General features: G+C 34.4%; 1 protein-coding gene across 2 annotated transcripts; it reads left to right on the top strand.

The window, feature by feature from the left end:
* Nucleotides 1-916: 916 nt before the first annotated feature.
* On the top strand, nucleotides 917-5,188 carry LOC128557842 (uncharacterized). 2 transcript variants are annotated; one of them, XM_053546335.1, is made up of 2 exons: nucleotides 917-1,065; nucleotides 3,299-5,188. In XM_053546335.1, the coding sequence occupies exon 2, from the start codon at nucleotides 3,333-3,335 to the stop codon at nucleotides 4,617-4,619; it is 1,287 nt and encodes a 428-aa protein (XP_053402310.1). In that variant the 5' UTR covers nucleotides 917-1,065; nucleotides 3,299-3,332; the 3' UTR covers nucleotides 4,620-5,188. The 2 variants fall into 2 exon arrangements, with proteins under 2 accessions (XP_053402310.1, XP_053402308.1); XM_053546333.1 differs by lacking the exon at nucleotides 917-1,065 and adding an exon at nucleotides 1,666-1,807.
* The last annotated feature ends 13,701 nt before the right edge of the window (nucleotides 5,189-18,889 follow it).

The following is an 18,889-nucleotide window of genomic DNA, read 5'->3' as shown; positions in this document are numbered from 1 at the left end:
CCATGCTACTAAATTGATTGATTTGAACGCCACAATGTCTGTGTCTCGGAGCCCTTATTATTCAATTGTACGAACAGTACGAAATAGTGTTTTCTGGTGCAAACTTATTTATTTTTTTATTTGGGTTTTACAACGCACCAACACAGTATAGGTTATATGGCGCCAAACAGGACTACAGATTTTTGTTTCACATCTCAATTACATCGAAATAAAAACATGAGGTATGGGATCAAAATTTGCATACCTGCTGGTATCACAGAGTTACTGCAAAACCAAGTGTTAAGACCCTATTAGTCGTCGCCTTTTACGATCATGCAAGGGTAAGGCAGTGGTTCCAGTTCTTTTCATACACAGATCGTCCCAGAACCACATTGGGCACAAACTTAGTTAGAAACACTGGTTATAATATAAATCATTATTCTATACAAAAAGGAAATATAATCGAACACCGTTGATGCTCAAATTATTAAGTAATTAATGAAATGTTGACAGAAAAAGTTTGTATTGTTCAAAGCCGTAATCTTAAATAAATACACATTTTTGACTGGTTTCAGTGCCATACTTACATTCGTCATTTTACAAAATGACGATAAGTGCCTGTATCGCTACTGTAGAAATAGTTGTATATGATAGAAAATAACTGAGATCGTTTTACGGGTACATTATTTCAACATAATGGAAAATCCAAATGAAATACCACGACAAACATTTATTAATAGCAACAAGTCATTCAGAATGACAAGGTATTTTGTAACCGGTCGCCTGGACAACTAAAGACAAATTACACAATTCAACAATTATTTAATATGACACCTAAGATCATTTTGCGATACACTTACGTATTAGAAACCCCGAGTAAAATACCAGTATACTTGTGTGTCATTCATAAGATATAATAATTTTGTTACAAGCTGATAATTTTATTGCAGTGGAGTGTAAACGAATGTAAAATGTAAGGCAAGTGTTGTTTAAGATTGGGTTTTCGGTTCTTCTTTGCCCAACCCAAGACATTCCTAGTCAAAATACATTCATTCGTTTGTTTGTTTGTTGGTATCGTCTGCTTCGGTGAGTATATTTCAACTTATATTAACCCACGTTCAATTATGAATGAAAAAGGCATAGGCCATATTCACAGTGACATTCGACAATTTCTGTGTGATTACGTCATCTCCATAAGTGTTCTTTACTAGATTTGACTTTATATAATGATTACAGTTTTTTATGTATCAAGTCAACTTAAATATATTTGACGATGATCAATATCAAATAACATGTTTTAGTGTAGACAGCATATTACGTCTTTAAATTTCATACTTGATCATCGTACATTTAATGACTAGAAACATAACCCTGTACATATAAAATAAATATGAAATCATTTCATTAATTATAATGTCACAATAACAGCGTATGTACGGTTAGCTATTTGAGCTAGTCTAAACATTTTAAGTTCCCAAAATTACCTTACAAAAATCAAGAATTGTGCACACCGGGATTAAACTTGTTACATTGTATATACTTGCTTTGTACCCGTAATGCGGAACCAAATAATACTGCTATGTGACACTTGCCTTACTATCAATGTAAAGATACATTAAAACCAATTTGGGTTTTTTTACATGTTCGATAATGCGTCGTAATTTAAAAAAATAAACTGGGATCACAGTATATCATAAACTATTTAGGTAGATTTAAGCTTATTTCCAATGAGGTCAGAAATAATGGAAGGTTATAAATGTGTTCCATTAAACGGAACATTCATTTCGTTTCTGATATTGAGATACTAATAAAGGCATATGTTTTAGTTGTAAGTATATGATTTTAAACTTTTAATTGAAAAGGAACATCATATTGTTAGTCCTGCTCATTCGGAATACAAAATAATCTGTTATGTAGAATTTGATTAAATTTCGATATTTAAAAATTTGCAAAGACATACAAAGAACATTCGGCTTTGAAAAATCTTTGAAAAATACTGGGTCGCGCACTTGATTTTGTTCTAGACTGATTTGAAAAAAAAATGCATATCAAGCATATTTTCATACTGGTGGGAATATCATAATACTGAGGACCTTTTCACCAATAGATTTTTTTTCTAGAATTTGTAGATTTTTGTAAAACAAGTAACATATTATCTAATAAAAGGGTTAGATAAATGTATAGGTCAATGTGCTTATTTTTTAGATGTTTGCCATGATGAAAAACAACCGAATGTTAAAAGCTGATTTTACGACTCTGTTTGGAATTATTTCACTTATCAACATTTTATCTTAATCATCAGTTGTCACAGGAATGTGTGTTTTGATGGGCAGCTGACACAATTTGATACATGGGGTTGATTTTACACTACTGAAAGAGATTAGTACAGCAAGCAATTAATTAATTCATCAAACTGAATTTAAGGTAGATGTGTGGTTAGCTTAGCAATATAAAACGCGTTTAAACCCCACTTTCATTTCCTTCTTTCAAAGGAAACTGCACGTTTCTTAATGTTGTATATTCGTGATGTTCAGGCCCGGATCCAGAAATATTTGATTAGGGAAGGGGTGGGGAGGGACTAGTTTAGAACGAAGACTTCAGCATCGAGGCACATAGCGCCGAGTGTGAAATGTTGGCCTCTGGTGCATGTTTTGGTCTAAATTTCTAGGTAAAGAAGTGGGTGTGGGTACTCCCCTCATATTAGAAAGGGGGTCAGGGGGTCTCCCCCTGGAAACGTTTGAAATATAGGTATGAAAATGGTGACCTCTGGTGCAATTTTGGTCTAAATTTTGAAAACATATAATACTTTGATGAATGCAGCCTGGGAGTTTATGTTGTTATAACAATAATGCATTAGTGCAAGGCTTCTTGTTTTGACAAGAAATATTAAATCGATCTTTGCGAACTTTTCAGACTTTCATTCCATATAAGTCATCAAATATCAACCGACAGAAGATCTATCATTCTGTAAACTTGATACTTCTGGGAGTTAATGATTTGATGCACATGCCCTCATCACAGAAACGAAAAACGTCATGTGAATGCTTACTGTATTTTCAGAAAATTACCTCATTCAATGTACACTTATTAATTTACTTTGGATGTAACTTGCATTTAATGTGTTATACATGGTATGTATGCATATTTATATGATCTACGTGATATAAACATTACGTTAGCCGAGAATGAAGTGGCAATAAGGGTGTAATCTGCATTGAATGATCTATTACACGAATTAAAAAGCATTAGAAATAACAAATTTCTGCAAAAAAAGTTTATTTTGTCGTTTAATTGAATTGTACATGTTATTTTTAAACAGGTATATAGAAGAAACACGTGAACATATATACGAAATGGATGAATTGTATCATTTGATGACCCAGAAACAACTATTTATCAACTACAGTCAACCGGAAATCAAAGACATAACTACAGCGGTTAATATATTGCTAACAAGGCTTATTGGCTGCTTTAACAGTCGAAATGATCGCTTTTTCATCACTAAATTCGTACCAGGAGGAAGTATGGTGGAACAAACCAGGATTTGGGAGAATCAGCAGGATCCAATGATAGAGTTTGATTTCCTTGTCTTACTACAATATCGATACGAAGCCCAACACATCGGTTACGGCTGCCCGGGTCACCTTAAGGTCTTAAATTTCGAAACAGTTAGAGACACTGACGGACGGCATCTGATGAGAGAAGAAGAACTTAGGCCAAATGATGTTGTTCAAGAGCATAACATGACGATATTAAATATTCTTGAAGAGAAATGCAAAGGTTGTAGGACTTGTGATGTGGCATGCGTCAACCACAATGCTTCTATTCCGTGCACAATGTTTCAAGTAGAAACAGAATCTGGTCGGTTAGAGTTGATTGGACTGGAGGATGAATCGAAAGGCTTCTTAAAGCCTATTGTCATGCAATGGCATAGTCATGTTAAAACATTGATAAGGCCAAAGATTTCTAAGGAAATCGATATTGTCCAAACAATTCCAAATGTTATCAAAATAATGGCTGACTTTGTTCCAGGATTTCAGTTTTCGCGATTAAGAATACAAGAACTGTTTCATTGCAACTTTCCAAATTTCCCGAAAGATATTGAAGAACCTGACCATTTTTACGTGGTGCCCAAACTATGCCCTAAAACTCATCCAACGTGTTGGAGGATTTCTTACTGCACGAGTGAAGTACAATCAATGATTTCAACACCACAGAAGCACAGAGATGCTTACAAAATGATAAAGGTTTTCAAACATTATGCTTTAGAAAATACAATACTGTCTACATACTTTATGAAATCAGTCGTACTACGTCATATTGACAAATGTGAAGATGGCGGCCTGGAAATGCAGCCATGTTTGGTAGAAATGCTTGAATATACGCTCAAATGTTTTCAAGAAAGAGAATTGCCTCATTTCGTGTTGGGACATGATCTGTTTGAGAACAGAGTGTTCTTTCAAAATACCAAACAGGAAGAGGTATTTCTAAAGAATTTAGAAAAACTGATCCGTAAGTTGAGAAAAGATCGGTTTAAGAAAATGTTAACGGTAGACGGAAAGAACGAAAATAAATCATTACAAATAAAACACGTGCTGCAGATCATTGCAAAACTGCTGACAAACCATAGACAATTCTAACGAGGCACTAGTAGTTCTTTCTAGGAGACAGTTGAGATGATGCGGAGCCTCCATGGCCGAGTGGTTACGGTCGCTGACTTAAAATCACTTGCCCCTCATCGGTGTGGGTTCGAGCTTCACTCTTCATGTGGGGAAGGTCGGTGGTTCTACCCAGGTGCCCGCTCGTGATGAAAAAGTGCACGGAGGGGCACCTGGGGTCTTCCTCCACAATCAAAGCTGGAAAGTCGCCATATGACCTATAATTGTGTCGGTGTTACGTTAAACACAACAAAATAAATACATGAGATGATGTAGTGCAAACTTGGAGATACCGACATTCAAGGAAAACAACCTTCTAAATAGTAAAGAATAATAACATTTTCCATCAAAGCATGAAAAAAAACAGTAATAATCTGTGCTTAGTTGTGTTGAGTAGCAATACAAAATACAAAAAACTTGTTGCATTGAGTAACAATACAATACTTGAACAAATTTAACACGGAAATACATCATTTTATAATGTTATCATGGTTTGTCATCAGATAAATATTCTTCCATCTTTGGAAATGAAAAAAAAATAATCTAAAACACTTATTAGTTTTCTTATTTTTGTCTTTGACGATCGGTCTGTCAAACGAGACAAAAATACCACATCTCTGCATTGTTATATTGAAACCTTAGGTAAAGAAAAAGTAACACAAGGACGGGAATGACGCTTTGCGCACAGATGTGCGCAATGGAAACAATCGAATTTACCTTTAAAGTAAGAAGGTGGCCTCGATGTCTATGTAAAAATGTACTTTGTTCATCATTTATATTGCAAAACATTTTTTTTTCAAATATACTGTACTGAAAGTTCTCCAATTAGAGTAACAGAAAAAACAGCAACAAAACCTCATTCAGTTTTATTCAAAGGTTGAAATAAGTTTTACATAAATAATATTGATTTCTGATAACTGTGTAGGTTACGTAGGCGTTGCATAAAAACAACTAACATGATCAGGGGAAATGTCTTTAATGTTAGGTCAGTGATAAAAACAGCTGCTGCCAACAGCTGTTTGTATCACTGACATAATAATAGTAGACATTCTTATTGGCCAGGCTCGAACGAACTTGACAGCGGATCACTAGTAGATTCTACATGTAAAAGGTTTCCTTATATAATACTAAAAACTGTTCTTTGTGGCGAGCTCAGATTTGCACCTTTGGTTGGAGCTTGACAAACTTTGTACGATATGGGAGCTACAAGCTAAACACATTATCAACGTTTCTATAGTCTTAGCCTTGAACTTTCGTAGAAGGAAGTTTATTTTAAAAATATTGCTTTACTTATTTAACCTATTTGCCGTATAAGTTAAATGTGATCTGTTTAGTAGCGTCTTACCAACAATCCCTTTAACGTCTTTTCAGAAGATCATTTGTATTTGTAATAGATGTATATACATGTTGTTTGATGCTGTTCATTTGATGAAAAATTTATAAATTACTAACTTGACATAACAATAATATCTTTAGTATCCCCAAATGTTTGCCATTAGGACTAGACTTGAAGAAACGGAATTTATCAATGATATGTGTAAAATATCTAACTTCTGAACCTTACCTTTGGTTCATTTAAGCTAGTATATGATTGCTTAAAGTTGAATTTAACTGAGATATATTCCCCGCAATAATCGTCCTGAAATTTAGCGAGTTTCCCACCAAATCAGCAAATGAATAAAAATAGCTGACATACAAGTTAAAATGCTGTAAAATGAAGCCATTAATCCAAGTTTTGATAAAATCTGTGTTAGTTTCCGTAGGGACGATTTGGGGGTGGGTTTCGGAGGCATATATTAAACACTGTAATGGCGGTTCAATGTTTGATACGGAGAATGTCTTGCCAGGGTAGAACCAGTAATGTCTAAGTAGGGGATCGAGCTAAAAATCCCTGACTTACAGGGGTAATCCAATCCTTATGGCATTTTAGTCATTTCGTTGCACAGGTCCGGATCCAGAAATATTTGTCTGGGGGCAGCAGTCTAGAGCCAAGACGTCACTGCCGAGGCGCATAGCACCGACAGCGGGTAGGTACAGGAGCCGGGGGGGGGGGGGGGGATTCCTGCCCATGTAAGGGGGTCAGTGAGGTCTTGCCCTGGAAAGTTTTGAAATACAAGGATGAAATAGTAGCCTCGGGAGCATTTACTGGGCACACCCCTCATTTTAAGCGGACCAGGGGACTCTCCCCCTGGAAAGTTTTGAATTTCAGGTATGAAATAGTGACCTCTGGTGCATTTTTATGTCTAAATTTGTAGGCAATGGAGGAATTACTCCCCGCTTGATGGGAGGGGAGTCAGGCCCCGCGGAAAATTTTAAAATAAAGGTATGAAATGGTGGCCTCTGGTGCGTTTCTGGGTCTAAATTTTGAGAGAATATTATTCCTTTGCCAAAATAGTTGGATGCACCTTTGATAAGTATGGATCTGGGCCTGTGGCAATTATGAAGGTAAGTGAATAACGCATTCACTGTTTTCTTTCTGAAATAAGCACTAATTATATATTCGTATGTTACTATATTTTCTTTGATATTTCTTAAGTGTCAAAAATATTTAATTTTTTATATTTTGTGAAAAGACATCTAAAGATGTCGATTTGCGTTTCTGTTTTACTGAAGATACTACCTTTGTTGGCAGAATTTGAGACACAACATAAATTCAAGTGTCTATAATCTGTTAAGCAGTAAGCAATTAAATACAATTAACTTTCTTTAATTTATGTGTCGCCTATAACCCGAGTCTGCGGGGCGTGAAAATACAGCGACCTTGGATTTTGTACAGTACCTTGTCACCAAGGTGATCTAGCTAGGTGTAAGCGATATGACATATCAGTCGCCGATGCGATCATGATAAATTGATAATTGGCAAGGGAAGACCGCCGTATTTATTCTCAATTATATTTTCTAGCCTTTTCAAAAATTTACGAGTTCGACATTTCGCCGCTCCTCGAAATATCGGCGGGAAGTACTTCGATCATGATTTACATAATCGAGATTCCAAAGGTCTGAAACCACAACATACCTCTTCATTCTTACCATTCCTATGAAGTTTTATACAAATCGCATTATCAGTGTAGAAGTATAGACAACTCTAGTAAACTAATTTTAACTCCCCAGTGTTTTTTGTTTGCTACAGTCCCTTCCAAGACGGTACCCTGCATTCCATTTTTTTCATGTACATTTTGTGTCTGTTGCTATTATTGCATTCGTTTGTGGTAATGTGTACATTTGACCAGTCTTTGTGTGCTTGTCTTCTGTTGCACATGCCAATATTTCAATATGGCGGCTACTTTCTTGGCTTTTCCTGCTGGACTTGTGTCCTTGCATCTGAACCGTCTCAACTCAAAATAAATCATTTCACAACTAGTTTGCAAAGCTTGGGTGGGATTTCTTTTATTTACTCTGTCCTGGGTGAAAGAGTGAGTGTGCGCGCAATGGGCCGGTTTAAGCTCTCCAGTATTTTTTGCCATTGATCTTCCAATGGCGGTGCCTCGCTGTATTCTGTATTCTGTGTTTGTTTTCTACTTGTTTTAATTTTCTCTATATTTTAAATGTATATTAAATTTTCTATCATATACACATACATGGGTATGCTCCTGTGGTGTTTTGTTTTGGGAGGGTGAGTTCTGGGAACGTAGCAGTTTCTGTTCTATCCATGTATTTGTTTGTTTTACACAAAGGATCGCTTATCGGGCATAGGGTGAAAGATATATGACCTAACAGATAAAACCCCAAGATTTCGGAAGTTTTATGCTACAAAATGAGGTTATTATGGAAGAAACTAGACGCAGATAACAGATGTCAATCTGCGCAGAAATACATTTACGGCGCTGGTAAGGCATTTCAAAATTGAAAATCATGTACTAATTGCCTTGTTTGCACTCGATTTTCCTCCCGTCAATACATGGGCTAACTTTTCTCTTTTAAATGAAAATTTGTCATATCATTATTACGTGATCATCATGTTTTTCTTGTTACATGACAAAACAAAACAAAACAAAAATAAATAAATAAAATAACAGAAACAACACGAAAAAAACCTAAAACGGAACAATGATATTGCGCTTTGTCCTCGGGGAAAGACAGACGTACAATTAAATGTTTGACTCTGGTAACAGAAAGACGTAAATGAGGATAAATTGACTCATTACAAAACCATTTTCTGATATCTGATTTTTGTTTTATTGATACATACTCTTAGTCAGTTGTGTTGTATTTCGTTGATAATGATGAATGTATTTAATAGTTATCATAGTCTCACCCCGTATGAGTACATCAAATCAATCAATCAATCAATTAGCCACCAAACCAGCCAGTCAATCAAATCAAGCACAAATCAATCAATCAGTCACAGTTATTTGTTTTTTTCCCACTCAGTTTGTAGTTTAGAAACCGTAAGAATATTTTCTGACATTTGGTCTATAGTTATGTTGTTAGTTTTGTTTCACTTTCTCTACGTGGTGTACTTTAAGATCGTGTCTTCTGTCCGCAACACAACTTGTACATTTTGGTGATAGTTTGAGAAAACCGATTTTCTTTTTGTTAATATTTACCATCAAATAGAACTGAAGCAAAACCTATTTTCTTTTTGCAAATATTTACCATGAAACAGTATAATGAAATAGAGACATTTGTTTTCACTTAATAAAAGAGCGTAATAAACATTCAGATATTTGCTGTTTGAAGACGCTGAGATTTAGTCATATTTCTTATTCATTTTGTTAACGTATATATTCAGATAAAATCTTTATTATGTTACTTTTTGAACTTTGCTAATAAACGAAAAAGAAAAGAAACATATATTTTAGATTCATGTGATATTTAAAAACAAGTAGATCGAATATGGCACTCTTTCTCGGTGCCTATATGTCGCAAAATAATGTTTTGATGTGACGTCAGTATTGCCGTGTTGTAATGAAAGTGACAGGATTGTTTTCATATTAGAAAAAAATGAACCATTTTTCACAACTGATAAACTTTGTAGAGTTTCAACGGCTGATTCTTTTGTTTAAGTTTTTGTTTCATTTCGCTTAATTGCTTCTTAACCAATACAGTATTGGTAATATCGCTTAATAAATTACGTGCAAAATCGTGTACAATGTAATGGCGCGTTATCCTAGGGGGAAGGCAGGTATGCAATATATTTCACATTTAACAGCAATTGAGGACAGATTGATTCATTTTATAGATTCTACCCTATATCTGATTGTTAGTTCACGGATATTGTGTTAAAGGCGTACATTCAAAGATCCCAATCACCCAAGTTCGATAATTGCATCAATATAAACACCTCGGAAAGATTTGACACTTATTTATACTGACAAAAGAAAATTAGATTATGTTGATGATTTGTAATTTCATTATAATATGGAATAACATCATTTGTGAGTTTTCTTTTACAAAAGTATTGCATTTACAAGTGGTAGCTAGATCATACTTAATATCCAAGCCACTGGCGACAGTCTCACCTTCGTCATGGTACATTCATTGTCCTACCAGCCACTGAACCGGTTAACGCTTTTATACATTCTATACCTTGGTGAAGTTGTTAGCAATCCATTACATATGCTTTTTACATCTCTCAGATAAAAGAGATATCGGTTTGAGCATGTCTGTTTGGTAGAAACAGGTTTGCGTTTCGTTTTTTTTTTGTGTGAGTCATTTCCGTTGATAGTTGGTAATATGCTTCATCATGATGTGGGTGTGGACTGTTTTTAAAGTCCTATTGTTTTACAAGAGCTACGGGAACTTGATTTGTTACGAAAGATAAAAGGTAAGGGTAGATTTCCCGGAAGAACAGAGCACCCCAAACACAGCCATAGAGCCATGCAAGGCAAAGTAAGCCCACAACAAAAAGAAGCTGTAACGGAAAAACATTGCTTCAAAAACAATGACAAAAATCCTGTAGGAATTTCTACGTTCCAATACTCATTCATTACTCGGCCAATCATTTAAATATGTGGTTTTGTAACATATCATCGTATGATGTAATTGTAAATGCAGTACCCTTTCGTTTCCCACATGAGGACTGATCTATTATTATCCGGAAAATACCTATATCAACTTCCGTGCCGAAGTCTTCAGACTGACTGCCATGTTTGCTACGACTGTTTAGCATGAAATCGACAGTTGAACGCGAGCTACTAGTGTAAGTGACGTTTTTGGCAAAAATCACTTTTGTAGTTTAATTATTTGTAAAAACTTCATTCCTGTCTGTTGTAAAATTATTTTCCTTGTTTCCTTTTAATTAACATAATAATAGCAACTTATGCCAAAAAGTGTAAGTGAAAATGTTCTTATATTTTAAATGCGTAACTGGTGTAAGGGACTACTGACACATACACCAGTTTCACAATAAATTATTGTGAATTTCCTTCTAGTGAATAAAATTTCTTAAGTGACACTAGCAAGATAAAGTTTAACTAATATTTTACTTTTACACAGTATCATACATATTGTAAGTTTAAAGGGGCATACCCTATAACGAGGTGAGCAGATACTGAGAACCTTAAGAATTAGCTAAATGAACCTAAAATAACAAATAAATGAAATTTTACAGAAGAACTTGCATCGAAAAATGTCATTTTAGGCACATAAACAGCAATATACGTGGTGACATTTTATAATAAATCGGTATCCACTCTTTTATTGTAAAACAACAAGAAGAAATATATTTGATTTAAATTTTACATTAGTAAGACAGATAATCGTTGAAGTTTTTTGTTTTGTAAGAACAATAAAGAGTTCCAGTATCTATCCAACGGTACCCCTGTTAGCTGGCTACCTGTCCACTTTCGACTGCTACGTCCAGATAGGCGCGTTGTAGATGTTGCGGTGGTGCAAAACCAAAGTGACAGAAAAACGAGAATTGTGGGCAAACGATAAGGTCTAGCGATGTGGAATCGGCGTCATTTGGTGTAAAATTATAAATTCTCTGTAAGTAAATTAATTTTGGACAGTTTTCGGTGGACCAAATTATAGAGTATGCCCCTTTGATTAACAGAACTTTAAAAATTTAAAGAAAAAGTGCATGTGTGAAAGACTTATTCACTTACACCTTTTTCACATTGACATTTTAAGATTTTAGCAAACATGTTTTGAATGTGAAACTATTTAAATGCGTTACTTACACATACTGTATATCTGATAACATCATCAGTGATGCCATAGGCTCGATACAGTTTCAAGCGCATATGATGTAAACTTATTACATTAATTGTGATGTACAAAAAGGGAAGAGTTAAACCAGACAGTGCACAGTACTTAGAAACGGAAACTACAAAAAAAGTATGAATATATTTGCTATAATAATACAATTTGAATATATAGAACATGATTTAAATACTCATTACAAGTGCTTTTAGCCATAGTTTTTAGCTCTACGTCCCCTTTCCAAGGAGTGTGTTATATTGCTAAAATTTGCACCTAGTGGTCTTACTTAAATGGTTCATGATCTGTGTACAAAACTTATAAAACCGAGGATTACATGTGTTATCTGAAATTATTTGAGAAAATGTTTTAAAATATCATGCTAAGAGGTTTCATTTTGATATTATAGGCAATGTTACGCATAAGATAGCCAACTGACTTGCATCTTGTTTTCTTTAGGATGCTGTCCATACAGACCTCGGTTCTTCAAGGTGATGAAATGTTTGTAAGTGCTGGAAAGCAGTGTACTGCCAATAGCTTTTTGGTCATGATTTTGGCAGCTGAAAGTCTCCATCTTGCTGGAAGACAAGTGACCTTGATCAACATTTGAGGGATGGTGATTGTTTGTACCAATTTATAGGAATAGACAAGTACCTGCTCGTTTGTGAACTTCCTAGAAAATCTTCTCGTTTTTAAATGAAGCTGACACACTTTCAGTGGTGTTGTATGACTGATGTACCGTTTTACACATGCACATGCATGATTCTTTACAAAACATTAATTAGTATTGTTTTTAACTATAGACTCTTACACTATGACTGTAATGAAAGCCAAAGATTAACATTACTTTATGTTTGATTCACACAGCCGAAATGATTTTGGGATGCCCTGTGCAAGTGGAAAAGCTGTTTTAAATTGACATTCTTCTTTGAGAAACCTGGTCACTTTTGTGAATAATTTGACTTCACTTCTTCGTAGTATGAGTGAAATATGCTTTGAGATTAACCATGTATTGTTGTTAGAAAACAATGATAGCTTTATAGCTGCAGCTTAATGATTCAAGCACTGATTTTTCTGGCTGTTCAACTATGAGTAAAGGTGAATATACTTGTAACCTTTATTGAATATATTTGTAACCTTTATTTGATAGACTAAAAGAGAAAGCTAGTGTTATCTCAGATAAATTTGTCAGACATTTCTGACTTTGATGAATATTTGTCAGAGTGTTCTGGGAAAGAAAATGTAGTACTGGAGAGCAGCAAATGTCTGGGTTGGGAGACAGGTACTCTTACAAGTATAAGCAGAACTTCAAGTGATGAAACTAGAACGGATGAAATCATAAACAGTTTGACTTTTCAAGGTGAGGAAGTATGTAACTTAGTGGGTGATGGTGTTGTAACTTATAATGTGGACGCTTGTTGGGATGCTGCTATGGGTGAGCAGATGAGTTGTGGAAGTGTTGAGCCAGAACATAGTGGTGTTGATGGTGTAGTAACTGATAATATCGATGCTTGTAGAGATACTGATATGGGTGAGCAGTTGAATTTTGGAAGTCGTTGGGCAGTAACTTATACTGTAAATGATATTGATGGACTGGTCTGGTTCAGAGGATAGGGTGTGTTGAAAGAGTAGGCGGTGGAACAGATATTGATGGTATGATTTACTAAAATATGACAAATTTTTGAGTACATACGTGTTTGCTTATTTTATAGCTGTACAGGAACATCTTTGTGTTTTTTTACGTGGCATGTATTTTGTTTTCATTAAGGGTGTAAGAGATTCACCTGGCGAAAATTACTTTTATTTACACTGTCCCATGACTTTAGGACATGATGGGGGTAAGAGAGAGGTTGAATGCGCACAATAAACCGGTTTAAGCAGTAGTGCTTTTGCCACTGACTGATTCAAGGCGGTGCCCCAATGTGTTCCTTTATTTGTTTGTTTTGTCCTCGTGTGTTTGCTTTGTAAGTGTGTGTGTTAAAAGTGTGCACATTTAAGTGCTGAGGGTTTCGTTTTTTGGAACGTAGCATACCACCATGTTATTTATTAATTTTTTTTTTAACAACTCTGCTGGATTTCTTCAGACCATTGATATTGAAACTATAGACTATGAAGTTAGTCAGTGTGATTTGAGTGATATTGAAGACCATGCCATGAAGCTTTGTTATAAAAAAATCAGACAGTTTCTAAAGGACATAGACACAGTGTAATTTTAATTAGCACATCTACACCTAGATCTAGATCTGCTTTACATAACAATCAGTCAGAGCAAATTGAAAATATTGGTAGTTGTGACTACAGTTGTGAATATATGAAAGGAAGTAGGAGGGGACGAAAGCGTGTGCGGGGCACAAACACATTTAATTTGAAAGTAAACAAGACAAAACAAAGGCGTAATTAGGGGCCAGAGTTTGGCAAGGTCATTAAAAAAGAATATTAAAAGCTGCATGTGATGACAGATGCAGATTTAAATGATCCCAGCACTTAAATGAAAGTGATAGAGTCATACTGGCAATAAGGTTGTATAGCAAGACATAGACAGTTTATTGTTAAGTTTTCCAACAAGTCTGAAAAATGAAAGGGAGGATATCATCCCGTCGAAAATGTTCATTTAGATATTTTTTGCCCAGATCCAGTGCAAGTTCTTCTGTTCGTGTATGTAGAGTCTTTTCCTTGAACACCATTGACATTTGCTTTTCTGCAGTACAGACTGCTTATTCCAAAATGACATAACAAGGGGTTGTAGATAAAGATGGCAGCGGAAGGTCAGATGGAAGCAGAATGAATTCTGTTTTAGATCGAAAGCTTAATGTAGTCAGAAATCATATTAAGAATTTAAAACTATTAACTCGCAGATACAAATAGACAATACATTGATGCTACACTCGGTGAAAAAAAAGATATGTATGAACATAATTCTCAATACTCACTCACAGTCAAAAACTGGAAATAGTTCCTATTCACATATACCGTAACATATTTAACACAAGAGTTCAATATCAGTTTTCATAAACCAGTAAAAGATCAGGGTGATCTTTGAACTTGTTTCAAATGCAACAGAACAGTTGAAAGTTCAGCTGGAATTGGAGTACAATGACCGCATTCAAAACAGCACACTTGCTCATGAGAGTAAAGTCTATGGCAAGCAGAGGGCACTTGTATATAAGAGTTAACTGTTGCTTGTTTTGGATTAGAGCAAGTTTTACTCACCCCACATGGAAAATCATCTGCTTATTTTTTTTCTTCAAAAGGCGACTGAATACATACAACTTTACTATTAACAATCTAGGTACAAAGGATGGACATTGTTATATATGGGATGAGACCATAGCAAGTGAGGATCATGCGAGATAGCTTTTTGTGTTTACAGTTTATCAAAGAGAAGGCTGATTTGGTTGTAAAAGATTAATTTTTTTCAGATAATTGTTCAGCACAGAACAAAAATAAGTACTACATTTCTATGCTCTGGTAGTTTGCAAAAACTTAACTTACAGTCAGTTGAACACAAGTGTCTTGAAAAAAGTCATACATATGATGAGAATAGCAACATTGATGCTGCCGAAATTGCAACCTGGCCCTTAAAAATATATACACTACATTTAAGTGGACCGCCATTTTACAAACTGCAAGACGTAAGCCTCCATATAAAATTCACGAGATGTCTTTACGTGACGTTTTTGATTTTAAACTCTTGTCTTAGACTTTAATGAAGAAAGGCAAAACATATAAATGAGTGAAATACGTGTCCTGAATTCAACTTTACGAAATAAGTACAATTTCAAATATAATTAAGATGATTACGTCTCTGATGTAACGCATTCGGCGCACAAGTCCTCGTCCACCTGATCCCAAAACATTAAAACTTGGTCAGCTAAGAGACAACTCAAAATCAATTATGCTAAATACAATGACCTTGTTGCACTTTGCCTTGACAACATTATTCCTGCAGTAACATATGTACCACTGACCATTTGACTGTATATAATAATTATGTATTCAAAGCCTATTTGACTTCACATTCTCCAACATGATACTCATCTACTGAAAATTGTAAATTCATGTTCCGAATTCTGAAATAAATCTCTGCACAGACAAATTCGGTTATCAAGTACTCGGTAGTTGTCAACAAATTTTTGTGTCATTCATCTCCATGCGAGTTCACATAATAATAATAATTATGACTTGATATTGCATTGTAAGTGTTTTATTAGTTTTGTGTTGTACAATGTAAATTCAAAATTTGAAAAACATATTGCTAGCAAAACCAATTCAAGGTAATGACTGCATTCATTTGAAGCCAATCCTGTAGGCATGGTATACAAGTAATGCAATGTACTGATTTCCTTTTTTTTATTTATTTGATCATGAAGACTTTTTATAATTAAATTAAGAATTGTACAAACTGTATTAGATTTTAGAAATCTACTACTGTAACACTAACTGTAAATTACTTTGAACTTGTAATGTGCTTATTTTGAGATATTCTAGTTTTAAAAGTATTAGATTTCATGACAGCTTAAGGAATGATATTATGCCATGATGATGGCTTGAAATGATGTTATTATGGATATGCAATTATCAAAATATCACAAATATCACAAATAGCAATCTACAGTATCTATACGTAATTTTTACTGTTTTTTTTTTTTTTTTTTTTTTCAGTGCGAAACTGTTCTAAGTAACGTTTAAATCAAATCTCTTTAAACAGTGGTGCATTTAAAAAAAAACAACTGAAGTACAAGCTTCAGAAGCATGGTATTTTCATGGATAATCAAGAAATTCCTGGGAAAGATTTAATTGTAAAAAAAAAGTGGAAAGTTTTTTCCTTCTTCTGTAAAATCACCAAAATTGCACTTGCACTAGTTTAGCATTCAACCCTCGATATGTATTTGTTAACCTGTTAAGGCATTCATTTTTTTAAAAAGAAAAACCCAAACAAATCCCAAACGTGAAAAAACTTATGCAGGGACATATTTTCAAGCTAACGGTGACAATATTATTTTAATATATTGTTGCCGTTCTTAAATACTGGAATTGCAGTGACAGTCCGTTAATCCGTGTTTTGCCGCCCAAAAAGGGATTTTGAATATCATTTGTTCTCGGCACAAATAGTATGCTAATTTGCCCAATGTAGACCGCCAGTTTAAAGGTCAACGTCATAGTTTGGGATTAAACGGTCCATATATACTTACATAACGTTATAACATGACAAAATATCGCGTGCGAGATCCAAAAGCCTAGATTGTCTATCACAGATTATTTTCTTTTAACAGCAAGTATATCCAAACAGAGAAAATAGTTTTAATTATAGAACAGAAGGATGATGTTTGTATATTTGTATCCATGACTTCAGGTTGTACTAGTTTGACACTTCAAACCGGATTTTAAATAATATCGAATTTAGTAATTAAGTCATTTATCAAAATAAACGAGAGCTATCTTTGCTAAATACGTATTCATTAGTTTTACTGCTTCCCCTGGGGTGAGATTTTTGTCTTTGATTAGTGCATTAGCCTGCTAGATTTTGATATCTTATATCACACTTTTCTAATTGCATTACACCGTTTGACCGCGGACATATATCTGCACTTGTTTTAACCCTTCATTTGGTTCACGATGCGTCTCCTATCTTGGATGTTGTACACATCTGTCTGGATTGTTTTACAAAAAAAAACGAAGGGCAAAGTTTTTGAAATTGCAGCTTTTTCTAAAAATCACTATAGTATTTTAATACATTTTAAAGAATGGTCGATATGGATAAACATATGCTTTGAATTTGGTAATACAGTTCTAAAACATTTACAAAAACTCATAAAAATTCAAGGCAAAAAGATAAAAAATATGATCTTACACAGATATGCAAATTGTTTCAGTTGTGAAAACATAAGTATGAAATCATATCTGTCGGCCATTTAAATAATAACGAAAATAAAAGTCACGTTTGAGAAATGTGCAAAGTCACGTAGGCCATCACCCAGGTACAGCAAAAATGAATTTTTAATTAAAAATGGGGGTTGACGTTAGGAATATGTTAATTATAGTGGTAAATCTTATCCTTAGATTATATTTTAGTTTATAAGCCGCTTTTGTGGACTGGGTGAATACATAAAAGTAAAGTATGTAGTGTGTAGTTGACACACAAGTAATAACATTCAGGAATTAATGCCATTTCCACCACTTATCACCCGTGTATATCAGTCAGCAGAGAATTTTTTAAAAATTTATTTGACATATAATTGGTATTTTTCATAACAGAGCTCAGGTTTTAAAAAATGCTGTTCGTTAGTTTCCACTTGTATAATATGAAGTTCCATGAATAAATTCCTGTGAAATGCTCCACATGTTCCCATGGAATGTCCCGCCTAAACAATTGTTTTTCTTCTTGGAAGGAAATGAATTTTTACAGTAAATCTCGAATTTTTATTTAATTTTTAAATCAAATAAATACCAACGATAGATCTATAAAGTAAACAAAAGAATGAAAAAATCGAAAATATTTAGGATGAATTATTTTATTTCTTCTTTTTGCTGTTTGTTTTCAGATACAATTTATTTTGAATTTTAAAGTGGTCGGATATGGTCCGGATAATGCAAGTATAGTGCGAATAGACATTAGTATGCAGTGAAAACACTTTATTTACAAGCAGACAGCGCACATATCACAGATGTATCTCAAACAATAACTTTCACCTTTGTTTTGTTTCTTGCTAAGGAGATACACAGGTAAAATAGTGGACGAAAAATTCAAATCCTTTAAATCATTGAAGAAACAACATGTCTCTCATGTACATAACAGAACATATACTTTATTAAGACTTGTACATTGTACATCATCTATAATACATATTCTTTACATATATAATGTCAACGTGGCAATAAACATGACAAAAACATGACATAAGGAATATTGTACATTTGGTATTTTAGACTTACACGGTGGCGATACCCTGGGTATGCAGGGGAGCAAAATGGCGGCGGAATCTCTCGATTTAGGTAAAATTTTTCATTATTACTGTCTTAATACTTAACCAATTTTGACGAAATAAAGACGAGTGCCCGCTCATAAGAATACTACATCCTCGGCTATAAAGCTAGGGCTCCTGGGTTTC

Source organism: Mercenaria mercenaria, chromosome 6 (genome assembly GCF_021730395.1).
Source record: "Mercenaria mercenaria strain notata chromosome 6, MADL_Memer_1, whole genome shotgun sequence".
NCBI lineage: Eukaryota > Metazoa > Mollusca > Bivalvia > Venerida > Veneridae > Mercenaria > Mercenaria mercenaria.
The sequence above is the reverse complement of the archived record's forward strand: the minus strand, read 5'-3'. Positions and strand labels throughout refer to the sequence as shown.

What these genes read in the sequence shown, in the direction of transcription:
- LOC128557842 (XM_053546335.1), top strand. Translation starts at nt 3,333, where the DNA reads ATGGATGAATTGTATCATTTGATGACCCAGAAACAACTATTTATCAAC.